This window comes from Vipera berus, assembly GCF_964194415.1.
Source record: "Vipera berus genome assembly, chromosome: Z".
Taxonomy (NCBI): Eukaryota; Metazoa; Chordata; class Lepidosauria; order Squamata; family Viperidae; genus Vipera; species Vipera berus.
In genome coordinates this window covers 59,582,113-59,607,922 of record NC_138205.1, presented here as the reverse complement: position 1 = coordinate 59,607,922, position 25,810 = coordinate 59,582,113, and the positions used below count along the sequence as shown (strand labels likewise).

The following is a 25,810-nucleotide window of genomic DNA, read 5'->3' as shown; positions in this document are numbered from 1 at the left end:
TTCTTCAGCTTCTGTTGTTCGTTGAATTGTAGATTTTATAGTTGAAATCAAAGTTTGGGCATTAAGGCTCTCAGTAAATTGTACTTGTTGTTCTTTAGAGTCCCCTATTTTGTTGTTGATTTCCTCTTCTGTTAGTTTTTGGATTGTCAGTTCATTGATTGAAGTCAGAGTCTCATTTAGTGGGTTTATGCTGTTAGATTTGTCTTTAAGTCTGGCTTTCATTTGTTCAGTCATTGCCAAAACTGTATCAAGTATAAGTTTATATTCAAGTGGTGGAATATATTCCTCCATTTCTTTGATGTTTACAGATAGGTCTTTAGTGGAGGCTATTTTAATAAGAGTTGGTGAATGTCCACCTCCACTATTCCTAAAGGTTGTTTTCGGTGTCAGGTGTTCCCAATTCTTATCTTTAGAGATAATGTCAAGGACACATCTGTTACAGCCAGATCTCACAATAAAAAAGGTTTACTTGCTATACCAGGTTTCACCACAAGATGTCCTCAATAGCATGTAGAATCTTTTTCCAGACTAATATGAAGCTTTTATCCAATTAGTCCATTTTTAGCAATAAATAGGGTTTAAGGTCCCCACAGAGATAAGAACGTTTTAGTAGCCCAAAAATTCCAGAGGTACAAATAGGGTTGTTTAATTATTTAGCTTAGTCATTTGGTTTCCTTTGAGGCTTTAAGGTTTTAGTTCCCCAAGTAAGCAGTTGCCAAACTTTCAAGAGAGGGGGAGATTTTCAGAAGAGTCCCACAGGGAAGTAATTAGGGAAGTAAGAAAGGTAAGGTCTCCAAATCCTCCAGGTTGCTTTGTTGTGCTTGATGGTGATTTTGGCTTTCGGCAGGGAGCAGCTTAGTGATCGGCCATGTTGATGGCCGATCTCTTCTTTTTCGGGCCAGAGGAGCTGCTCCAGATCGAACAGAGGGCTTCTGCCCTTCCGCGACCACAAGGAGGGCCTCCTCATGGTGGTCGCCCCTCCAGGGAGACTTTTGACCCTTTTCAGGATCCTCCAAGGAAGATAGATCAGACAGCGGGGAGAGCGTTCTTCCTGAGAGTCCACTGGCACTGTGATGCTGCCATTCTGATGGGAGGGGAGACCTTTGGAGCTCTCTTGTGATATACTTAGCTTAGCTTTGTTTACTTTGTTTCTCTTTGCTTTGATGCACCTTCCTGGAGAATTTATTTATTTTTATTTATTTATTAAATTTTTATACCGCCCTTCTCCCGAAGGACTCAGGGCAGTGTACAGGGCAATAAATATCAAAATATAAATACAAAAGTTAAAAAAGATTAAATAATTATGCCCAATATAATACAATAATTAAAACTATGTTAAAACCAAATCCAAACCCCAAACCCATCAGACCAGGCCGGATTGTTCAAATAAATAGGTTTTTAGATCGCGTCGGAAGGAGCAAAGGTCGGGGGCCATCCGGAGCTCAACCGGCAAGCGGTTCCATAGGTCTGGCGTGCCCACAGAGAACGCCCTCCCCCTGGGGGCCACCAATCGACATTCTCTGATCGGAGGCACCCTCAGGAGGCCCACTCTGTGGGAGCGCACTGGACGGAGGGAGGTTGACGCCGGCAGCAGGTGCTGCCGTAGGTAATCCGGATCCATGCCATGTAGGGCTTTATAGGTCATTACCAGCACCTTGAATCTCACCCGGAGGGCAGCTGGCAGCCAATGCAGCTCACGGAGCAGAGGTGTAACATGGGAGTATAGGGAGACCCCCAACACCACTTGCGCGGCTGCAATCTGCACCAGTTGAAGCCTCCGAGTGGTCCTCAAGGGCAGCCCCATGTAGAGGACGTTGCAGTAGTCCAAATGAGAGGTCACGAGCGCATGAGTGACTGTATGCAAGGCATCCCGGTCTAGATAGGGCCGCAACTGGCGCACCAGGCGAACCTGGGCGAAGGCCCCCCTAGTCACAGCTCCTATATGATCTTCTAAGGAGAGCTGTGAATCTAGGAGGACCCCCAAGTTGTGAGCCTGATCTACGGGGGGTAATAACTCACCCCCCATAGTAAGAGATGGAAAAATCTGCATTTCCCGAGATGCCGGCACGCACAGCCACTCAGTCTTGTCAGGGTTGAGCTGAAGCCTGTTCCTCCCCATCCAGACCCGGACCGCCTCCAGGCAACGGGACATCATGTCGAGGGCATCACTGGGGTGGTTTGGGGTTGAAATAAAAAGTTGGGTATCATCAGCATACTGATGATACCCAACTCCAAAACCACGAATGATCTCACCCAGAGGCTTCATATAGATGTTGAACAGGAGAGGCGAGAGGACCGATCCCTGAGGAACTCCACAAACGAGACGCCTCAAGGTCGACCTCTGCCCCCCTGCCAACACCGACTGCGAACACCCCAGAAGGTAGGAGGAGAACCACTGAAGAACTGTGCCTCCCACTCCCAACCCCCTGAGACGCCGCAGCAAGATACCATGGTTGATGGTAGGGAGGGGGAGGGAAGAGCCTGGGGCCATCTGCTTTGCCTCACCAAGGATGCAATGCCTGTGATAACATCTCATTATCACATCCTTGGTCTGGAGTTTTCACACCTTCACACCTCTGGATGGTTCCCTATGGACTGGGCAGTTGGGAGGGGTTTTGAACAATGGGTTTAACCTAATGTTTTCACGTGGGAGCTTCAGATCCTGCCTGCTTTTCCTGCTTTCACTATCTCTCAGTAAAAGTTCCTTTTGAAATGCTGCCAATTTCAAGAGTACTGTTTCTTAGAGGGAATCAGCTGGGGCAGGCCCTTACAGTATTCTTCTTTCAATAATCTACCCTTTCTAATCATGAACCAAAAACCATCTGTTCATTCTTTCAGCAAAAAATCCAAAAGAGATTTCCACTCACTAATAAATGTAAGAGCTCTTCTTTCACTATTCAAACAAATTAATTTTGCCATTTCTGCTAGTTCTGTCATTTTCATTAAGCATTCCTCCATTAATGAGTATTTCAGAATATTTCCATTTTTGCACATATTGTAAGGTCCTGTCCTATTCCCTCAGGAAAGCATGACTCTTGAAACGAGCGTTATTTCAAAAAGATCTTTTACTGAAAAAGTGATTGCAGAGAAGTGAGGTGGACTCTGAAATTCCTGCACGAAACATTAAGCTAAATTTTCCACTATTCAAATCTCATCTCAATGCCCCAGTCCATCAGGAGCTACTACTGGTGTGAAGATGTTGTGAGAACTCTGAGCCAGGCTCTGACTAATTTTACATGCTCCACTTTTGTTTCTGTGTAAATTAGAATGTCATCAAGGTACACTAGAACCCCTTTGTATAAATGTTTATGGAACATCTTGTTTATCAGCTGCATAAACACTGTGCAGAATTCTTACAAACCAAAGGGGAATACTTTAAATTGAAGCTGCCCAACAGGCAATTGAAAGTGGTTTTCCATTTATACCTTTCCCTAATCCTGATGTAATAATAAGCCTCTTTCAAGTCTAGTTTGGAGAAAATTCTCCCCTTGGCTACGTGGGCTAACATGTCCTTCATAAAGAGAAAGGGGTACACATTCTCCACGCACACCACGTTCAGTCCTTTATAGTCCATGCAGAGACGAGAGAGCCACCCTTCTCTCGGAATAAGATGGGGCAGCCACTCTAACTCTGGCAGGTTGGATGAACCCGCGAGCTAGATTTTAGAAAGCTCGTAGATCATCTAGCTCCCTAGGGTCATCAAAGTTTTGGTTTCAGTAACTTGGCCCCGGGGATGATCTTGATTGCACAGTCTGTGGTGACAGTGAGGAGGGAGCTCATCTGACCCACATTTGCTAAATACCTCTCTTAGGTTGTGGTATTCTTTTGGTATACCTTATATTGGCTCTCCCCTCATGGCTGCCCTGATTTCCTGCCAGGGGTCCTTTTGGGGTTTGCGTTCAGTACTACATGGGGTTTTCCCCCTCACTGGGAATTTTAAAAGCCCTTTTCTCCAATCCACCTGTGGATTCCACTTCTTTAGCCAGTTCAACCCCAAAATGAGCGGTCTGTTCATCCCAGGTGTCACTGTGAAGCTTAGAGTCTCTGAATGGGATCCCATGGTCATCTCCAGGGATACGGTGGTGAAAGTGGCTGGAATGCCTCCTGCGGCTGACCCGTCTAGTTGGCCAAGGGCAATTGGGATTTTTAACCTTCTCAGGCGGATTCCAAATTTCTCTACTAGGGCTGGCCTCACCAAGCATCTGGTGCATCCCGAATCTAGCAGGGCTTTTAGGGAAACAGTCTGCCCCATACCAGGGAGGTGTAGTTCTATGACCATCGTCACTAGCGCAATCGGGCCACTTACCAAGGGGTTGTCATTGTAGTTGCTATCCAAGACCTTCTGGTCTTCTGATGAGTTGGAGTTCCCTCCCTCCATTTCAGTGAGGTGTTGAACTCCATGACCTCTGTACACTTCAGGGTTGTTTCCTTAGTGTGACACTGCAGTTTGGTGGTTTTCCCGTTTGGTGCATGCCAGGATTTTCACCCAGCATTTGGCTGCTTGCTAGCCTTCCTTTCCGCAGGCGGTGGAACATGCTGGCTGGGGTTGTGGTCTGGTTGTTTCCCTCTTCCTCTCTGGGGGTGATCTCTTCCAAGCTTTGCTGGAGCGGTACTTATTCTGCACTTGGTAGATTTCTGCTTCTTCGGCTAGCATGCGTCACACACCAGTCATGAAGGTGAGTGGGGGCCCCCTCTCACATTGCAGGCATTGTATAAGTCATTTTATAAGCCGTTGTTCAGACAAGGATATCCTCTGGCCAGTCAAGGTGGAAAGCCAGGTCCCAGAATTCCTTGGTGTATTCAGCTACCAGGTGGCACCCTTGCTTCACCATCTTGATGTGGTCTTGGGCTTTGCGGTTGGCTAGATGGTCTTCAAATCTACATCTCAGAGCTGTCATGAAACAACTGACGTTTCGCAGCTTTGGGGCATTTGCATTGTGGAGGATTACCACCCCCTTCGCTGCAACCCTTTCCAATGCTAGGGTGACAACCCTGACCCTAGCCCCCTTGGTGGGGATCTTGTGTCCATATGCCTGTATGTAGGTGAGGATATGCGTTAGGAAAAACCCGAGCTGCTGAAGGTCCCTGTCGAAGTTCATTCTAAGGAGGGACGCTTTTCACTCCCTCTGGAGAGTTCCACCATCACCAGCCCTTGGGACATTTGCTCCTTAAGAGTCCCTTGGAGGGGTCCTGCTGTGGCAGTTGCTGCTCCTTCTAACATCTCGGCTGTTCCTGTTGCAGTGCCCAGGGGCAGTGTTCCCCCCCCCTTTGTTCACTGATCACATTGGCTGTTGTCCCCCATCACTTGGCTAAGGCTTCTTGTGTTTTCAGGTTCTGGAAGGCTTCCATCATGAAGCACATGAGATCAGTGTGGTCAGGTTCTTCTCCCTGTGCTTTTTTATTGTCTAGTGCAGAGGTCCCCAACCTTTTGAGCACCAGGGACCAGTTACATGTAGAGAGGTTTTTCCATGGACCAGAGGGTCATGGCTTTGTGTGCTGCCTGCACCCTGCAGATGGGGCTTTGCTTGTTTGTGTGGCCCGATTGCTGGCAAGCACGGCCCGGTACCAGTCCACAGACTGGGGGTTGGGGATCCCTGGTCTAGCGCCTCCAGCTTTTTTCTCCAAACATGCCAATGGCTGCCTTGGGTGAGGGTGACCCCTTTTGTCCTCCCTTCTGAGTCATCTCTCTTCCTCACACCAATGGACCATCTTAGCTTAGATGAGTTCTCTAGGCTGGCAGCTTCTGTCTATCTGGCAGAGCTTGTGTTCGGGTGAGCCTTAGCAAGTTCTTCCCCCTAGCACTCGGCTTCCTCCTGGTTGCTGCCTTGCTTAAACATTGTTTACATGGTCCCCATCGTAGGGCATATGCCTCTCCAGATTGACCACTTTGCAGATTCCACCTATTGTATTCCCTCAGGAAAGCATGTGTCAAGTTTTGAAGCCCAGTCTTCTTGGTGTGACAGACATTGCTTCTCAACTTGCCATTGAGCTTGAGGGGAGGGGAGAGATTTGGAATGCAGGCTTAAAAAACCAGCCTAATTACTTGGGCTATAGGATATCACGTGAAGGAGATGGACCCAGGGAAAGTGAAGTCCATTCTAGAATGGCAAGCTCCCTGAACCTATAAACAGTTGCAAAGTTTTCTCGGGTTCACAAACTTCTATTGCCAATTTATCCCTTCCTTCACCAAAATTGCTCTGCCAATCACGGAACTCTTAAAGACGGGCCCCAGGGAAGGGAAACCCTGGCATAGCCAGCCATTGAAATGGACAATGGAGTACCAAGTGGCGTTTGAGAAATTTAAGAGACTGTTTGCTGCAGAGCACATCCTAAAACACTCTAATCCAGAAGAGCCATTTGTATTTCAAGCAGATGCCAGCAATGTTGCACCGGGGGTGGTGTTGCTTCAAAAGAATGGAGAAAACATCGGCAGTCATGTGCTTTCACTTCCTGAAAGCTAAACGAAAGCAAGAGGTGATGGGCAATGTGGGAGAAGGAAGCCTTAACTGTCCAGTGGACTCTACTGACATGGAGACAATTCTTAGAGGGGAGTAAGGTCCCCTTCAAAGTTTGGACTGATCACGAACTTAGAGGCACTAAGGACCCTCTGTTAGCTCTCCCCCAAGCAAGTTCAGTGGGCTCAATACTTTAATCAATTTGACTTTACTTGTGGGGATTTTCTAGCTGATGCAGGTGTCCTGCTTGTCCTGATACAAAAGTATCCCATAGGAAGTGGTGAACTCTTATCCCCATGAGGCATTTGGCAGCGCAAGTGTCCACCTGGCAGCAGGGAAAAAGAAAAACCCTCTTTCCTGGTGACGCGTTTGTGCAGCAGATGAAACTGGAGCTGCAAACCAATGCATGATTTAGAGCCCACTGAGGAGAACTTTGTAAATAGCTGTGCTGTGTATACTCCATGAAGCAAAGGCCAGGGAAGAGTCCAGGATTGCTGCAACTGACTGACCTGACCTTGGGAAAAAATAGCCATGGACTTTATAGTCAGGCTTCCAGAGAATGGGGGGAGCATGGTGATACGGATAGTGGTGAACCTGTTCTCAAAGCAAGCCCCTTCACAGCATGCTCCAGCCTCCCATCATCCCAGAGGCTGGCCAAGATGTTTTTGCAACATATTTACTGACACTACTGAGTGCCTAAATTGAACCAAGGGGTTCAATTCACAGGAAAGTTTTGGTGTGATTTTATAAAGCTGATGGAGTCCTCCCAGGGTCTCAGCTCGGCTTTTCATCATAGTACAATTGGGCCCGTAGAACAAACTAACGCAATGGTGGAACAGTACCTGCATTGCTATGTCAACTATCAGCAGTCTCACTGGACAAAACTCTTGCCATTTGCTGAGGTGGTATACAATAACACAGTGCATAATAGCATGGGGCTCATCCCTTTTAAAATAGCCACAGGGTTGGAGTTTGTGCCAATGCCAGAATACGCAAGAGAAACCCCCTCGTCAGTAACACTGACTGAATGGTGGATTCCATCAAAAGCACCTGGAGTAATGTTAAGAAAGCTCTAGGTAAGGCAAGAGAGAGCCAGAAGAAACTGGCAAACAAGAAACAAGGTCCCCAAGGAACATTTTGTGTGAAAGATAAAATGTATCTGTCTACCAAATAACTGAAATTAAGAATCCCCTGCAAGAAACTAGGTCCCAAATACATAGGACCCTTCCCAATCATAAAAGTGATCAACCCAGTTGCAGTAGAACTGAAGCTGTCTAGAATATTGGGTAAAGCGCACCCAATATTTCATTGCACCTTGCTGAAGCCAGGGGATCTACTGTAGGTTGAGACTGGTCGATAAGGAAGTGCCCAGTCCAATAATAGTGGAAGGAAAGAGGCGCAATCCTGGACTTTAGGGCTCATAAGAGAAAGCTACAGTATTTAATACAATGGAGGGGATACTCAGTAGGAGAAGCGGCATGGGTTAAGCTTCATAACATCAGAGCAAAGCGGCTAATCAGTAGATTCCATGCAAAGTATCTGCAGAAACCAGGGGCTTCCGAAGTAAGGAAGTGAGGGAAAGGAAATGGCTTATTGTGTGTTTATTGTTGTTCAGGTTCCTTCCAATTTTTAGGAAGGTCTGCTTGTCAAGTTTTGAAACCCAGTCTTGCTGGTGTGACAGACATTGCTTTCAACTTGCCAACGAGCTCAGGAGGGGAGAGGTTTGGAATGCAAGCTTCAAAGATTAAGGAAGCAGACTTTGGGAATCAAGGACAATGGCCAGGTGTCTGGCTAGATCCAGAGATGTTCTCTCATAACAATATTTTCCAACTTGATTGGGCAACGTGACCTGACCCAGAGGGAGGAGAAAAAAGTTAATGCTTTTACTATAGGTGTTTGGGAAGGGGCCTGTCAGAGCTTTCTTCTTTTTTACTTTCTTATGTACCAATATGGTGTACTCAATAAATCTTTGCATTAAAAGATTGGAAAGTCTCGAAGATGTTTCCTTAGTTGGATTTGTCAGTCAGAACTTTGACAGCATGACTTTTGAAAGAAGACTTATTTCAAAAGGATCTTTTACTGAGAGAAACTGATTGCAGAGAAGTCAGGCAGAATCTGAAGTTCCCATGCTAAACGTTAAGCTAAATTTTCCACTATTCAAACTCCACCCCAATGCCCGAGTCCATCAAGAGCCAATCCACTGGTGTGAATATTTGAAAACTCTGAGCCAAAAAGGTGATAACAAGTTGCTTCTCTTACGCTGCGATCTTGCTAGCAAGCAGGAGTTAGCCGGAAAGGAGTCAAAACAGATGACCCTGAGGGCTCATTTCCCTCCCTCCCCAATTCCCATGCAGATACATCAAAGCAAAAGTAAAAACATCCTCTATCCCCACATATCCTTCCCCTCTCCAGAATGACAGCATTCTGATAGGGACCTGACATACAGTCTTTCAGCAGTGATCATGTACTGTATAAAAATCTTTCATGGCTTTTTTCTAGTCTGTCCACTAATCCCAAGAATGCCAATCTTGTTTCAATTGATGTTTAGTCTTTGAAATTTTTGCACCATTATACATATTTGAACCCAGAATTTTCTGGGTTATTTTAAGTCCACCAAGCATGATAAAATGACTCTTCTTGTGCACATGTTCAACATAAGTATGAGGTACCATTATATATTTTAGATAATTTTTTTGAAGTCATATACCAATCCTTTCAACCATGTGTTTTCCCACTTTTCCAATAATATGTCATGCCCCAAATTCTTAGCCCATTTTATCATAGATGTTTTCATATGTTTGTTTATTTCAAATTTCAACAAGATGCATTTTGGCAGTTACATGAATTATTTGTACATAATTCAATTTTAGATTCTCTCTTCTGTTGCTCACTATCAAATGTCCTGTTTTTATTTTGAATCTTTCTCTTAACTATGTGTATGAAAACCTTTGAAAATGAAATCCGTCTGCAACCTTGATTTCTCTTGATTTCATCTTACATCGTCCATGCTGTTCTAACAACTCTTGATAGGTTAACCATGTGTCATTACCTGCTTTTTCTTGATATTATTGTGCTTGTGCTAAGAACCATAAGGCATTTTTTGGCACAGTCTGGATTAGGGTTAATTTATTCCATATTAACATAGTGATTTTGAAATCTACATTGACCTTATCATACTGTAGAAAATCATGCTATCCAAATCTTAAATTATGCTCTTGTAATTCTAATATCTAATGTAGATTTTTTTTCCTATAAAATGCAAAGGAAATAAAGTGTCATTGCTGATTTTTATCCTGCCCTCTTATTTAGCAGCAACAGAAACGTTGATGAAAGCAGTCTACACATTTTATCAGCAAAGGAATCTTCCTTTTCCTGTACGTACATTACTTTTGAATTTTTTTGCCAGAGTTTATCAAAAGGAAGAAACGAACCTTCATATAAATAGGTAATAATATATATTATTTTCAACATTGTGTCATATAATATAAAACAGAAAATCATTTTTGTTTAATGTCACTTTGTAAATGTTTTATTCTTTAAATGGGTAACTTGGGAGTATGCAGTGATATACCCACAAAATACTTTTCAATTCCATTCTGCAAATTAATATAATGCCTCTGAAATTCGTCCATGAAAATGTTGTGAATAAAGAGCTTATTTTCTGGGCCTCAAAAAACCTTCAAAGTTTGTTTAATGTGCATGTGCTTGTATTATAAGTATGAACTTACCTGTTATTGTTTTTTTCTTATGCACTACAGAAGCCAAGGTAAAATATTAACTTGTTGGCTGGCTGGTCTGCCTCAGCAGCTTGTTCTTCTTGGCTTAAGAAATCCTGAACTTTCAGAGCAATTGATTGGTATTATTTATTCTGCTGCATCTCGGGCGAACAGAGAAATTCTACAGAGTTTACAAGCTGCTGCTCCCCTGATATATGGTAATTATTTTCACATTTGAGAACTAGATTCTGGTTACATCAAACTGCATCAAGAAAAATATTTTGAAAATTAAAACAATTTTGAAAGGATTTATTCTGTAATAAGAATTGAGTTCAACTTGCTTTTTTCCAGTTGGAGCTGTTTGAAAGTATAATAATAGACTCATTCAGGATTTTTTATGATAAAAGTTGTAATCTGGCTACATTCGTGTAAGACTAGTTTAACATTGTATTTAGAATGTTTTAATTGACTGCATCCATTGTTATCCTAGCCCAGGGATCGGCAACCTTAAACACTCAAAGAGCCACTTGGACCCGTTTCCCAGAGGGAAAAAACACTGGGAGCCGCAAAAATTGCGCGCGTGCATGCAAGGGGGAAAACTTATTTGAAGAGTTTAATTAAAAAGAAATAGAGGTACTGTGCATGAGTTCTCTCTCTCTCCCTCTCCCTCTCTCCGATCTTCTGCTCACCTGGCAAGTTGGCTTCACGCTGTTCTGGACAAGCTGACACACATTCTTATTGGGCTGGCTCTCCTGCCCTTGAGAGCTGCTGCGTTTTGCTCCTTCCTGTGGAGATGCAGCAAAAGCAGGAGCCCCACCCAATAAGCTTGTCAGCTTCTTGGGGAACAGCATGAGTTACATACACACACATGCGCGCACGCGCGCACACACACACACACACACCATAGAGAGAGAATGGAAGCGCATGTGCCCCCCCCCCTCTCTCTGCAAATGGCTGGGAGCCACAGGAGAAGGCTGAAAGAGCCTCATGCAGCTCCAGAGCCGCGGGTTGCCAACCCGTTTCCTAGCCAGAAACTCCACTATCTGTAGAGGTTTGCCTCTTGCATTTCTGTTTCTTCTCTTTTAACTCTTAAAATATTAAAAAGCACAATGGCTTGAATAGGAATGGAGCAACTGCATATGCCAGGTTAAATTTATTATGCCCATCAGGGTAGCAGAAAAAGAAGCTGCAGAGGAGAACTGATTGCTGTCTTTTAACAGCTTGTGTCAATATCTGGTAAACCAAAGGTTGCTACAGAGGTACAATTAGACTATGGTTATAACAAGGTAAAAAAAGCACTGCTTTGCCCAGTATTGACATAAACAAGTTATCTGGGTACCTTTTTTAAAAATCTGTTTTGAAGATAGGGAAAACATTTCCCTTTCTCCAGTCTTTTGACACTATATTTATTCTCAATGTTTTTTTCAAAGATCATAGAATGAAGCTCTGAGCTGACCTGTATAACAGAGGTCTCCAATCTTTCCAGGCTCATGGCCCAGAGGAAAGGAAAGCAGCTTCCAAATAGGTGTGTGGCATGCACACAAATGGGCTCCTGCGCACTGGTGCGGTGCTAGCAGCCCCATTCCTGCATGTGGCATGTGCTGGCACCATCTGCATGTGCAAATGGGCCACGCACACCCACCAAGCGCTAACGCCCTGGTTCATGCACATGCACAAACAGGGCTGCGGGCCGCTAGCGTGAGTGAGGGCAATGTATGCCCATGCTTGCATGCACCAGCCAGCCATTTCCACACTGGCCTGGGCTGTGGCCCATAGGTTAGGGATCCCTGCTCTTGGCTTTAATTGATTTGATCAGGTACTCCCTAGTTCTATATTAGATATTATACAACAACTATTTCATCTGAAAGAGTTTTCCTTTGGGAAAGAAACTGCAGTAGTAGAAGTGGAAGTCAAACAACTTTGCCTTTTCCCTATTGTTTGTTATTACAGATAATCCTTATTTAAAATTGGTAATTGAAACTAGAATTTCCACAGCCAAATGGCATGGTCATAAAGCATGACAGCACTTCTAGTTGCTGCTAAAGGAATCCTGTGATATTGCTAAGTGCAAAGATCATGTGGTCACCATTTGTGACCTGCTGGTTTCCCCACTGACTTTGTTGGAAGCTGGCAAGTCGTAAATAGTGATTCCATGATCATAGATTCTGTAACGTAATTGCAAACCGGATTATGATCTCAGTGAGGACCAGTTTTAGGTATCACTTGTTCAGTGCCATGATAAGTTCTAAAGTTTGCTGAATGAGTTGTTAAGTGAGAACTACCTCTATTTTCTCCCTGTCTTCTCTTTTCACCCAGCTAAAATCTCTGCATGTACAACGTGAAATAGCATATCCTTAACATATCTGTTCTAGTTGTTAAAGCATCAGCCTACAGTTGCAAGAAAAAGTATGTGAACCCTTTGGGATTACGTGGAGTTTTGCATGAATTGGCCATAAAATGCACTCTAAACGTCATGTAAGTCACAACAATAGAAAAACACAGTCTGCTTAAAATAATACTACACAAACATTAGCTGTTGTCATGTTTTAATTGAACATAAGATGGAAACATTCACAGTGCAGGGTGGAAAAAGTATGTGAACCCCTAGCCCAGGGGTCAGCAACCTGAAACGGTGAAAGAGCCACTCGGAACCGGTTCCCTCACAAAAGGAAAAACTGGGAGCCGCAAAAAATGTGTGCACATGCACGTACATGCGCGCATGCGCAGAACAGGGTTTGACTGAAGAGTGGAGCCAAGGGGAGATATGCACCTACCCTGCATATTTGAATTGATTGGTTGAACTTTTTTAGTCCCACTTTTTTTTTTGGACTGCACATGGCAGAGGACTGGGAGCCGCAGGAGACGGCTGAAAGAGCTGCATGCGGCTCCGGAGCCACGGGTTGCAGACCTGTGCCCTAGCCTAATGACTTCTCCAAGAGCTAATTGGAGCCAGGAGTGAGCCAACCTTGACTCCAACCAGTTTGATGATATTGGATGTGTTGCTGACAGCTGTCCTGCCCTTTAAAAACACACACCTGTTTTGGGTTTACTGGTCTCAAGAAGCACTGTCTGATGTGAACCATGCCTCGCAGAAAATAGCTCTCAGAAGACCTACGATCAAGAATTGTTGACTTGCATGAAGCTGGAAAGGGTTACAAAAGTATCTCCAAAAGCCTTGATGTTCATGTGTCCACGGTAAGACAGACTGTCTACAAATGGAGAAAGTTTAGCACTGTTGCTACTCTCTCTAGGCATGGTCGTCCTGTAAAAATGACTGCAAGAGCACAGCGCATAATGCTTAATGAGGTAAGGAAGAATCCTAGAGTTTCAGCTAAAGACCTACAGAAATCTCTGGCACATGCTAACATTTTTATTGACACAAAAATGTCGCAGGCGGGGGGGTGGCAGTTGTTATTAAGGAGGCCCTTTGTCCGCGGGAGACCACTGCCCCGCAGATTGGCGGATGTGAGTCCCTTCTCCTGAGGTGGGGTCCTGGGGGTCAGTTGGGTCTGTTGCTCACGTACCTTTCTCCCAGCTGCGTGGCAACAGCCCTGCCTTGACGCTCTCTCAGGGTTGGCGGTTGAGTTTCCCAGGCTTATCGTTCTGGGAGATTTTAACCCACAGATCTATTGGTCACAGAACATGGTCACCTTCCCAAGCTTGCAGTTCGTGGACCACTCCCGCCATATCTGTGCCGGCCAGGTGGAGGGTTCCCCAGGGGTTTCCTTGCCTCCCAAACTGTCCGACTTTGCTGATGTGTTCAGCGAGACAGGCGGATCAATTACCCCCGCACAGGCCCTATGACTGCCCCATTGATTTAGTCCCTGATGCGCCTCTCCCAGTGGGGCGTTTTTACTCCATGTCGGACCCCGAGTTGGCTGCATTGCGGGACTTTCTGGAGAAGAATTTGGCTCACGGTTTCATCCGGCCCTCGTCCTCGCCAGTGTCTGCACCCGTGCTCTTCGTCAAAAAGAAGTCCGGCGAATTACGGCTTTGTTGCGATTATAGGAAACTCAACGCCATCAAGGTGCGCAATTGTTACCCGCTGCACCTCATTCCCGAACTCTTGCACCGACTCCGGGAGGCTAAGATCTTCACGAAACTGGACCTGCATGGAGCTTACAACCTCGTCATGGTTCGGCCGGGTGATGAGTGGAAGACGGCGTTTGGTACTCGTTGTGGACATTTTGAGTACACGGTGATGACCGTTTGGCCTGACCAACGCCTCCGCCGTGTTTCAGCATTTCATGAACGACATTTTCCAGGATTTGTTAGATCAGTTTGTCGTGATCTACTTGGACGACATCCTGATCTACTCCCCGTCGCGTGAGATGCACCATCAGCATCTCCGTCAGGTCCTGCAGCGACTCCGAGAACATTGGCTGTTTGCCAAGTTGGAGAAGTGCCAGTTCTACTGGGTGACCATCGATTTCCTGGGTCACCGCATTTCTCCTGAGGGCATCGCCATGGAGCCAAGTAAGGTTGAGTCTTTGCAGAGTTGGCAACCCCCATGTCGTGTGAAGGATGTTCAGCGACTTCTTGGGTTTGCCAACTATTATCGAGCTTTCATCCCTGGATTTGCTGCTTTGGCAGCCCCCCCTCACCTGGCTCCTGCAGAAGAAGACTCGGTTTCAGTGGAACGCTCCAGAACAACGGGCTTTCCAGACTTTGAAGGAAGCCTTCATGAAGGAGCCCATCGTGAAGCATCCTGACCCGCAACGGCCGTTTGTCATGGAGGCGGTTGCCTCCGACATTGCCATTGGGGTGGTGTTACTCCAGGCAATGACGCCCAGCGGTACCCTCTTCCCTTGCGCATACCATTCACGAAAACTGAACCCTTTGGAGTGGAATTATACAATCTGGGAGAAGGAGCTGCTGGCCATCAAAGTGGCGTTTGAGGCCTGGAGGCATCATCTGGAGGGACCGCGGCATCAAATCGAGGTCCGGACGGACCATAAGAATTTGGAAAGCCTGCAGACTGCTCGGAATTTGAACCAACGCCACATCCGGTGGTCTCTTTTCTTTGCGAAGTTCGACTTCCGAGTTCGGTACATACCTAGCGGGCACAATCAAAGAGCGGATGCTCTGTCCAGGAAGCCCAAATATTCCCAAGTGGAAGAGAAGCTTCTGCCCAGGACAGTGATCCCCGTCGAGTCTTTTGCTGCGGTGCGGGAGCCGGTTGATATACGGGCTCGGATCCGGGAGGCACAGCAGCAGGAGGTGTGGGTGGCTCAGCGGAAGGAGGAGGTGGGGCCAGATTCTCCTTGGACAGTCACGGATGGACGGTCACGGATGGACAAATTATTGTGACCGGCTCTACGTTCCGGGAGGGACAGTGAGGGGACTCATCCTCAGCCAGTGTCACGATAACCCAGCGGCGGGGCATTTTGGCCTGTTCAAGACCCTGAACCTGGTCTCCCATACCTTCTGGTGGCCCCGAGTCCGACACGACATCCAGTCCTATGTCACCTCCTGCATCCCATGCAGGCAGGCCAAGTCAGCGACAGGGGCCCCGCCTGGATTACTGCAGCCCTTGCCAACATCCAAAAGACCCTGGGGGGCTGTGTCCATGGACTTCTTGATGGATTTACCCCTATCCTCTGGTTTTACGACAGTGTATGTGGTGGTGGACATGCTGACCAAGATGGCGCACTTCATCCCCTGTCGTGGCTTACCGTCAGCCCGCGCCACTAGTCGTATGTTCATTCAGCAGATGTTTCGGCTGCACGGCCTCCCTGGTAGAGTCGTCTCTGATAGGGGGGTCCGGTTTATAGCCCACTTCTGGCAGGAGTTGATGCATGCGTTGGATATCAAGATTTGCCTCTCGAATAGGTTTTCTTTGTAAGATGAAGCCAATGTTATTCTTTTATTTCTGTTCCAGAGCGTTTGCCATGTATCAAGATCAATGCCATGTCCCAGATTTTTAGCCCAAGTCAACATAGGGTCCTTCACTTGTTCCTCGAACAACTTGTATCCCAGAAGCAAATTATATAATTTCTTTATCTGTTTATTATCTGGGCCCAATAATATTTTGTCCAAGGCCGTTTCCTGGGTATTTATCCCCCATTCTTTTTTATCCTTCACGAATCTTGATTGAATCTGTAAATAGGCCCACCAATCTAGTTTTATTCCTTGTAAATCTAATTCATTTCTAGACTTCAATTCCCCCTCATCATTCATGATATCCTTATATGAAATTATGTTGCCCAAATCAAATAGATTTGGGTAAACAATCGCTTCGAGAGTGGATAGCCAGACTGGTACTTTAGTATAATTGTGAGTTCTAATTTTGTTCCAGATGTTAAATAATGCTTGCCTAATCCGATGTTTTTGAAAGTGTGAAGATAATCCTTGTTTCTCAGTCCATAAAAAGGCGTGCCAACCAAATTGTAAATCATGGCCTTCTAAAGTCAGTAATCTTCTATTTTTCAAAATTATCCATTCTCTAATCCAATTTAACGCCGCGGCATGATAATATAACTCCCAGTCTGGCAATCCAAAACCCCCGTTTTCCTTTGTATCCTGCAAGTATTTCATTTTGATTCTTGGTTTTTTCCCTTGCCAAACAAAATTTAGTGATAGTTTGTTCAGATTTCGAAAGAATTTGGAGTCAAGTTGTATTGGAATATTTTGGAACAAGAACAAGATTTTGGGCAGGACATTCATCTTGATAACCGCAATTCTCCCCAATAATGAAAGTTTCAGGTTTCCCCATCTTTCCAAATCACCTTTTATTTGTTTCACTATTTTATCATAGTTATCTTCTTTAAGTGAGGTGCATCTAGCCGTGATATTAATTCCTAGGTATTTTATTTTTTTGACTATTTCTATGTCCATAATTCCAGCCAATTTTTCTTTTTATTAGTCATATTTTTAACAATCATCTTAGTCTTATGTCTATTTATTCTCAATCCAGCAACTTCACCATATTTAATTAATTCTTCCAGTAATTTTGGTCCCGTGTGGTATGGGTCCTCCATGATGAAGACCAGATCAACCGCAAATGCTTGGAGTTTAAAAGTTTCCTTTTTAATAGCTAATCCTTTTATCTGTGGGTCATTTCTAATTGTTCTCGTTAGGACTTCTAGTGTCAGTATGAACAGCAGTGGAGATAAAGGGCAACCTTGCCGTGTTCCCTTTTGGATTTGAAATTTCCTAGATGTTTCCCCATTAATAATGACTTTTGCTTCCTGGTTAGTATAGATTGCCCTAATTATAAATTTTTCACCCATATCCATAAAATTGAGTTGTTGATATAAAAATGACCATTTTACATTATCAAAAGCCTTCTGGGCATCTAGAAATAGTAACACCATCTGTTGTCCGCTGTGTAGTTCGTAATACTCTAATGTATCCAGTATTACTCTAATATTATGTTCTATCGATGGCATCTTCCTCCAGCACGTTTAGGCAAAATGTATAAGACAGTATCTCCCAAATGTTGGAAGTGCTCTGAAGAACTAGGTACATACTTTCATATGTGGTGGTCCTGTAGCAAGTCGCAAAGATTTTGGCAAATGATTTGGGCATAGCTAAAAGAAATATTAAGACAAGAAGTTGAGTTCAGTCCAGAATTTTTCCTATTGGGCATAACAAAAGAGAAATACCCTAAAGACGAGTTGTATCTGATGATTCACATTATTACAGCAGCAAGAATGTCATTTGCCCAGAATTGGAAAAGGAGTGAAATCCCAGTAGAAAACGAGGTAATAAGGAAAATTTGGGAATGCGCAGAAATGGATAAATTAACTTTGGAAATTAAAAATAAAGACCAATCAGGTTACTACAAAATTTGGAATAAATTTTATGTTTGGCGGGAACAAAAGGAAGGTCTCTATTAGAACTTATAGATTGGTTGATTGTTCTAAGTATTGTATTATATTTAATTGATTTGTATCTTAAGTGTATTTTATGTGTACATATATATATATGAATATTGTAGACAAGAAGGTATGTCAGTCCGTTTGTACCGTGTCCAATGTTTTAAAAAATAAATTTAATAAAGTAAAAAAAAAAGATTTGCCTCTCGTCCGCGCATCATCCTCAAACTGACGGGGGAACCAAGAAGGTCATCGGTATCCTGGAACAATATCTGTGCTGCTACGTCAATCTGCAGCAAAACAATTGGGTGGACTATCTGGCCATAGCTGAGTTTGCATTTAACAATTTGCAGCACACCTCCACACAATGACACCGTTCTTGGCCAATGTGGGATATCACCCCCGGTTTTTCCCCCTTTCTCCCGTGGGCTCACCGGAGCCGGCAGCGAACAACTTCATGGCAGAGTTACAGGCGATCCATCGATTGGTGTGACGTCAGTTAGAGAAGGCCAAGGCCGATTACAAAAGGTTTGCTGACCGGTCAAGGCGGGATACGCCTCCACTATCGGTGGGAGATCGGGTCTGGTTGTCCACCAGGAACCTACCGTCAACACGGCCGGTGAGAAAGTTAGATCACCGATATTTAGGACCGTTCCCAGTCGAGGCTGTCATCAATCCAGTTGCCTATCGCTTAACTCTGCACGTTCCCTGCGCGTGCACCCAGTTTTTCATCGGTGTCTGTTGGTCCCCGAGCAACCGGCCTGTCCACTCCACCGAGCGGAACCTCCCCCATCAGGACCTCGTGATCGAGACAGCACCCTCGAGTACGAGGTCGCCAGCATCAGGGACTCCCGTTGGCTGAAAGGTCGTTTCCAGTACCTGATTGAATGGAAAGGCTACGGACCAGAGGAGTTCACCTGGGAAGACGCGACCGCCGTTCATGCCCCTGCTTTGGTGACCGCTTTTCATGAACAATTTCCAACCCGACCGCATCCGGATCGGCAGACCCGGGGGAAGGGCCCTGCGGTGCGGGATAGTGTTGTGATTCAGGGTCAGCCTGTGGGTTCGGCAGTTGGGTCGGACGATTCAGAGGAGGAGGGGGGTGTTGGAGAGGTTGCTGAGGGTGTTGGAGAGCTTGCTGATGAGAGCCCTCAGCCAGGCCCCTTCCACCTGGTTACGACGCAGACCCAGCTGTGTGAGCCTGACAGCGTGGATGAAGATGACCCACAGCTGGCCCTGTTCAAGGACGCCCGACGCAGGAGGCAGTCAATCAGGAGTAAACAGAGGAAGGCAATGGGGCACGTCAGAAGGAGGCAGAGAGAAGCCACGCCCTGAACTGTTTAAAAGGGGAATGCGTGGGAGGGCTGGTTTGCTGAAGGCAACCATTTGAATAGCTCCTGTTTCATGGTTCGTGTCTTGTTTTTGCTCTGTTTGCTTTTGTGTCCATAAATTTGGCAGACTTAGTTCCAGCCTCTTGCCTTCTTGTAAAGGGGTTGTCCCTGCCTTATTTGCAGGGCCAGTAGTAGGCTAGTACAGAACACTTACCTTGAATTCTGATCCTATTGAACACTCACCTTGTTTAATCTCTGCTTAATTTCTGATCTGTTGCCTGCTGTGAATTAGAATAGTTCATAGCCGTAATATTCCTGAAGTGGGATATTAATAGATATGGGACTTCTACCTGTTTAGAGCAAAACGTTATTCTGATTTAAACTCTTCATTGAGGTTATATTTCCTTGACAAAAAGTGAGATGTAGTCTTATTCACTGAAAGCATACCATATATTTTCATGTTATAAAGTTCTAGGAAGAGACTGTGTTAATTCAAGGCTTTTTCTAATTGTTTTTGATATTTATATTTGATATATGATATTTATAACTGATATTTTTTCAGTTCAGCTGCAATGAATAGAGGTACTTGTCTTTTACAGAGGACTGTAATCTGCCTATCTGAAATCTTGATTCTTAGTTTATATTTTATTATATTATAATCTGTAATAATATGATAGCAAACAGCATAATCTGATACCTGCAGATTAACACTTAATTTCTTGAATTTCATAGATCCACTAGATGGTGCAGTGGCTCTTCTTCCACCTGAATCCCAGCAACACTTAGTCCAGCTTCTTTACTTTGTGCCTCATTTACCAAGCAATCTTCTTGCTTCTCTCAGCCGCTGTTGCATTATGGGAAAGTTGTCTGTAAAGTTAACCACTACTCTTATTAGGATACTCCGTATAAGGTAACTAGCCTTTTCTGTTTTATTTTTCCTGAGTGAACTTCACTAACACATGAATGAAATCTTGTATATTTTAACAATATTATTAGGTTTCATCACACAGTCAACAAATGTTCAGACTGGATTTGGCAAGTCCTTCTGGAATAGGCAGATGTTGATTTTTTATGATGTTAGAGGTATTGTTGTATGGTTTGTCGCACAGCCAGCCAGATGGATTTGGCATTTTTGTCTGTCTGTTGAGTCCTTCTCAAGGACCTGTGATAGGCAGGTGTGGATGCTTAATGGTATTACAGATATTGTCACCAGATGTAAAATGTTCCAAGTAAAGCTGATTTTTGCAATCTACTGATGGTGAATTTGTCAATGCCTATGGTCTGCAAATGGTGCTCTAGTTCTTTTCGGATTGCATTCAAGGTACCTATGACTATCAGTACTACCTTTATTGTAATTTGCCACAGTTGTTCTATTAATATTTGCATTGTATTTTGTTATCTTCTCCAGTTCTTCTATTCTGCTCTCTCCAGGTACTGCCACGTCCACTATCCAGACTTTTTTGTCTTTCTTATCAACAATCGTTAAGTTTGGCATGTTATGTGGCAAGTACCTCTCTTAAGTCTAAAGTCCCACAGCACTTTAGCTTCTTCATTTTCTATGACTTTCTCTATTTTTTTGATCCCACCAGTTTTTGCTTGCAGGCAAATGGTGTTTCTTTTTGATCTTCTTATTGCTACTTTGTCATGCTTTCTGTGCAATTTTCTTGTAGCAGCTAACCAAGTGACCCTCTGTTTCTTCAATTTCTTTGCATAGCAGCACTTGCTGTCAGTTGCTATCTTCTCAATTGTGGCTATGTATGTATTTGTTCTTAAGGCTTAGTCTTGTGCAGCCAGAATTAGCCTCTTAGTCACTTTCTTCAGTTTTCTTGCTCTTAAAGGTCTTATTATTATCTGGTTTCCCTACTATATTTTTAACATACTGGCATGTAATGCTTTGTCTTCCCATACCTCCTTTCTCTTATTCATTTGGTATTTTTTTAGGCCAGTATAGTCTCTACAGTGCTCAGTAAGCCTTACTGGTATACTAGTTACATTATACTTACTATAGCAAGAGCTGATTTGTGACACGTTATAAGAACAGCAAAGTGGGCCTATAGTCAGAAAGTACAAAACTTTTTTCAAGATCCTACGGACCCTAGATGCATGTGGCAAGGTATCTGAATTATCACTAATTATAAGACAGCTTCCCCGACATGTAATAGTGACATGGATTTTCTAAATAAGCTAATCATGTTTTTTGGATTGTTTGAGGCCTCAAATAACATTCCAGCAAGAAAAGCTGTTCTCTTCCTGATGAACAGGTGCTTAAGTTTGATACAACTGCTGTTTGGAAATCTTGCGGAAAGTAAACATGCAAAAAGCTGCAGATCCTGATATATCCTTGGGCGAGCGTGCTGACTAGCTGGCCCCTGTTCTTGCTGACTTCAATCGTTTGTTGCATCAGGCTGTGATTCCATCATGTTTTAAGACTGCAGTCATTGTACAAACTGTTAGGGGAAATACTTGTTAAAGAGAAACAAGAGACAACACACAAAAAACTTCTCACTTTAGGATCAAGAGGTTTATTTAAATTTGACGCACAAATTCAGTACTTACATTTCAACAACTTATTGCAATAAGGACCAAATGGACAGCTGTCTTTAAGTGTGATGGCTGGGCCAGGTGGCAACACCCAAATCTTTGAGGCAGGCTTTATACCTTAGCACTATGCCCACCCTTTGACATTCTGGTGCCATCCAATAGCCATCCCATTTCCCTTTTCTTGTTAAACTCATCATCATATGATTTTCTGAAACACTTTCTTTGCTACTTCCCTTTCTCGGGACTGACCTCCGGGTCAGCTCCCTATTTCTGGAACTGATCACTGTGTTAGTTCCTTATTCTTATTCCGTTGCCCTGGCTATCAAGCCAGTTTCCCGTTCTTCCTTGTCCTTGCTCTGACTACTACTTTCTTCACTACCATTTCTACTCGTGTGAAACAACCTGTGAACAAGGCTCAGTTCTTCAGTCATCTGACTTTCTTGTTCCTTGTTCTGCTTATATTAAGAAAAGTGTGCCAACCATAATCTTCCACCATCTACTGCAAAGGTCACAGTTCTTTCTTTTACTAAGTATATCTCAGCAGACACCAGCCTTTATTTTAATTGACTATCAAAGAAATATGTTTGATTTATACAGAAATAATTATTAAGATATTTTTTCCTTTCACAGTCCCCACTTCTTGTCCTTCAGGACAACACCACAATTAGGACCAGTAATAGAGAAAACGTACATTACATTAACACAGGAGGGCATCACAGTGTTATACAAATTGAAACAAGTTGTCATGGTTCTGATAGATGAAACCAATTAAAAGAACTTCAAGGCAAGAATTTCTTCCACAAAGAACATTTTATTCAGGAAACAAAGTATCAGCACTTACATAGTTGAACCCAAGACTGAGATTCCCTCCCCCCAGATACAAAGTAACAAGTTGCAGTTCCCACCCCACAAAAGCTGTCATAAATCACATTCCCCAATTAGCACAAAACGTGGGCTTTTCTCTCTGGCTCCTTATTCCGCCAAAAGTTTATCAATCCAATGTCCAGAGTTCCCACACTTCTGTACTGTTATGGCTAGCTAAACCCTCAAGCACTTACACCATCCCCCCTTCTACATACATTGTAAAAGAACAGAAAAGGCACATTAAAAACAAAGGTAAAATGGCTGATGAATCTCAGTTGTCAGAGCATGGACATCCATTGTCACAGCATTGACACAAGTGGCAATAAACAACACAACCCTAGGCCATACAGCAGGCATGAGACATCCTTTTATGCAGAGCGCTTCCTTCATGCACCTCTGGGCTTCCATTGTATTGGAAAAGGTGGCATAAAAATCTTCAGTTGTCTGAGGAAAGCAGATCGGAGCTCACTGCTTGTTGGTGCTGTCTGAGCTGGAGACTGTATGCTGGTGGGGAGCAGAGGTTACTAGCCCTTGCTCCCTTGTTGAACAAAGCTTCAGTCTTTATCTTATTGGATTTGGATTTGCATAGCTTCCTCATCTGGGGTCGATGCCTTCATACAGTGCAAAGAATGCACCTAGGAGGTCAGATCTTGACACTTCACAGCAGTGTTGGTGGTCAACAGGATCTGGAACGGTTCCTTCCAACAAGGAGCCAGGCAATTCTTATGCTGAAATACTTTTGTCAGAACCCAATCACCAACTTTCAAACTGGCAGGGATGTAATGATTTCTTGGGCATAGCTGCTGCAATCTGTGAATGACAGTCTTTAAGAGATGTGACAAGAGCTTGGCAAGAGGTCAACATAACAGCAGCCAACATATGAATGTCTTTCAGATATAGTCTTGTTGAGAAAGAGTCATTCTTATGGACATTAGGGCAACCTGAACAGCTGCAACAGAAGCCTTAAGGCCAATCAGCAATCTTTCCAGTTTTTTCTTGGTATGTTTGAAGGATTGCAAATGCTGTTTCCTGCACCGCTTTTCCATTTCTCCATACCAAATCATGAAAGCAGACCAATTGCCCAGTTTGAGAAAGACATCAACATTATCCAAGACAAAGTTCGCAAAAATTAAATTTGTCTCTCTCAAAAGTTCCAGCAAGGGGAAACTGACACCTAGGTTCTTGTGTTCCTAGTGCATGCCATTGCTGCAAGTATTGACAGAATATAAGTCCCTTATGAACATATATATATACCACACCAGGATACCTTTTTAGGAATCTTCCCCCTCTTAGGCTGGGAACATCCCATTATAGAACAAAGAGACCACAAATTAAATCAAAAGAACAGAAAAAAAGCTAAACAAAGGTTATAAAGATGTGAGTAGACGTGGGACACTAACTTGTCCAGTTCAGGCTAAAATGCTTGTGGTTACACTTTATTATCTCTCAACTGTGCATCCATCCATCAATCTCAAGACATACTGCATTTAATCATGTGTGAGGGCATGGTAGAGGGCCTACAATGTTCTTACGTAGTTGGTTCATTTATTTGCTTCTCCCATTTTTTCTTTTTTACTTTCTTTTTTTTGTACATATTCTGGATCAAAAGCTGTTGTACTGTAATTAATCCCTTGTTAAGACTTCTATGGTCTATATAAGCAGATGCCATTACCATTAACAGCTCTCTCTCCAGATAGTTGAACTCGTGGAAACACCCTTTATCATATAGAAATACCTTTATTGCATGTAGAGTCGAATACAGTAGGTGGGTGCATTAAGATGATGTTTGTACAGCATTTCCAAGGTATCTCCAAGGTCAGAAAATGGTAATACTCCCAGCGTCTGCACATGTCTGCTGTTGTCACATGTTTGCTGGTTAAAGGAGGAGGAGATTCTCTAGGGACAAAGGAGGAGGAAGTCCATCCCAGAAAGGGGAGGGAAGAGGAAATACATCATAGGGTAGGAGGGTCTGACTGCCCACATTGTAATTTATCCAAAACAGCCACATGGTGGCAGCACAGTACAAGTTTTATTAATTTTTTAAATTTTACATTCAGATATTTGTGAAGCAGTACGGTGGTTGGGTACAAAAGTAAACAATTGCAAATAAATTATTTGTAAATAGCTCAACTTGCGTCAACAAAGATTCCCTCTCCGATTCCCTTAGTTTTGACATAATCAAATTAATCGAATTAATACATTTCTAATTGTGACATAATCAATTAGAAGAATTTTCAATATATTTCACTTATGCATATCCATATCCTGTTTTTAATTTTTACCTAATTGCAGTAGAATATCCTGGAATACCCTATGATATATAAAGAAAAGGGGAAAAAAGAAAGAAAAAACTTAATTTTCAGGTAACCCACATTTCCCTATTTCAGTAAAAAGTATTTATCCTGTCTACAGAACTCACATTATTCATTTCAATACATTCTTTTTTTTAATTGAAAAGTTTTACAATACATTTTATCTTTAACAATCCCTCCCCCCTCCCTCCGCCCACCCCTTCCTAGCCCTCCCTAACCCTCCCCCCCTTCCCCCCTCCCCCCTCCCCGACTTCCCAGAGCTAAATACAAGGTATAAAAGCAGAAAACAATCATAAACAACCATATGCTAACAACAATAAACTATTAAATCTATCGCACTCTAGCTCATATGAAATGACTACAAGCAGTACTAATATTACATAAAAAAAGAAAAAAAACTTATTCAAATGCTAAGTGAAACTTTTTAGTCCCATATTTGTTCTGGATATAATCAATTCACTTTTTCCACTCCATAATATAACGTTGTTGCGAATGATCTTTCAAATAAGCCGAAATCTTTGCCATTTCCGCCAGGTCACAAACTTTAAGAGTCCATTCTTCTATAGTCGGGAGTTCCTCCTTCTTCCAATATTAACCTACTAAGAGTCTTGCTGCTGTAATTAAATTCAACATCAACTTGGTGTCCACAACAGTCGTATCTGTAATTATGCCCAATAAAAACAATTGCGGACAAAACTTTATCCTTTGCTTAAAAATCTTCTGCATATTCCACCAATTTTAATCCAAAAAGCCTTAACCTTTTTGCAGGTC

At 43.5% G+C, this 25,810-nt stretch overlaps 1 protein-coding gene across 4 annotated transcripts in view; it reads left to right on the top strand.

Moving 5' to 3' along the window:
- Nucleotides 1-25,810, top strand: part of TEX10 (testis expressed 10) — a 149,565-nt gene that overhangs the window by 56,113 nt on the left and 67,642 nt on the right. For all 4 annotated transcript variants that reach the window (XM_081345334.1, XM_081345336.1, XM_081345335.1 and 1 more), the window contains exons 7-9: nucleotides 9,765-9,900; nucleotides 10,214-10,389; nucleotides 20,055-20,232. In XM_081345334.1, the coding sequence (XP_081201460.1) occupies nucleotides 9,765-9,900; nucleotides 10,214-10,389; nucleotides 20,055-20,232 (490 nt within the window). The remainder of the gene's footprint in view (nucleotides 1-9,764; nucleotides 9,901-10,213; nucleotides 10,390-20,054; nucleotides 20,233-25,810) is intronic.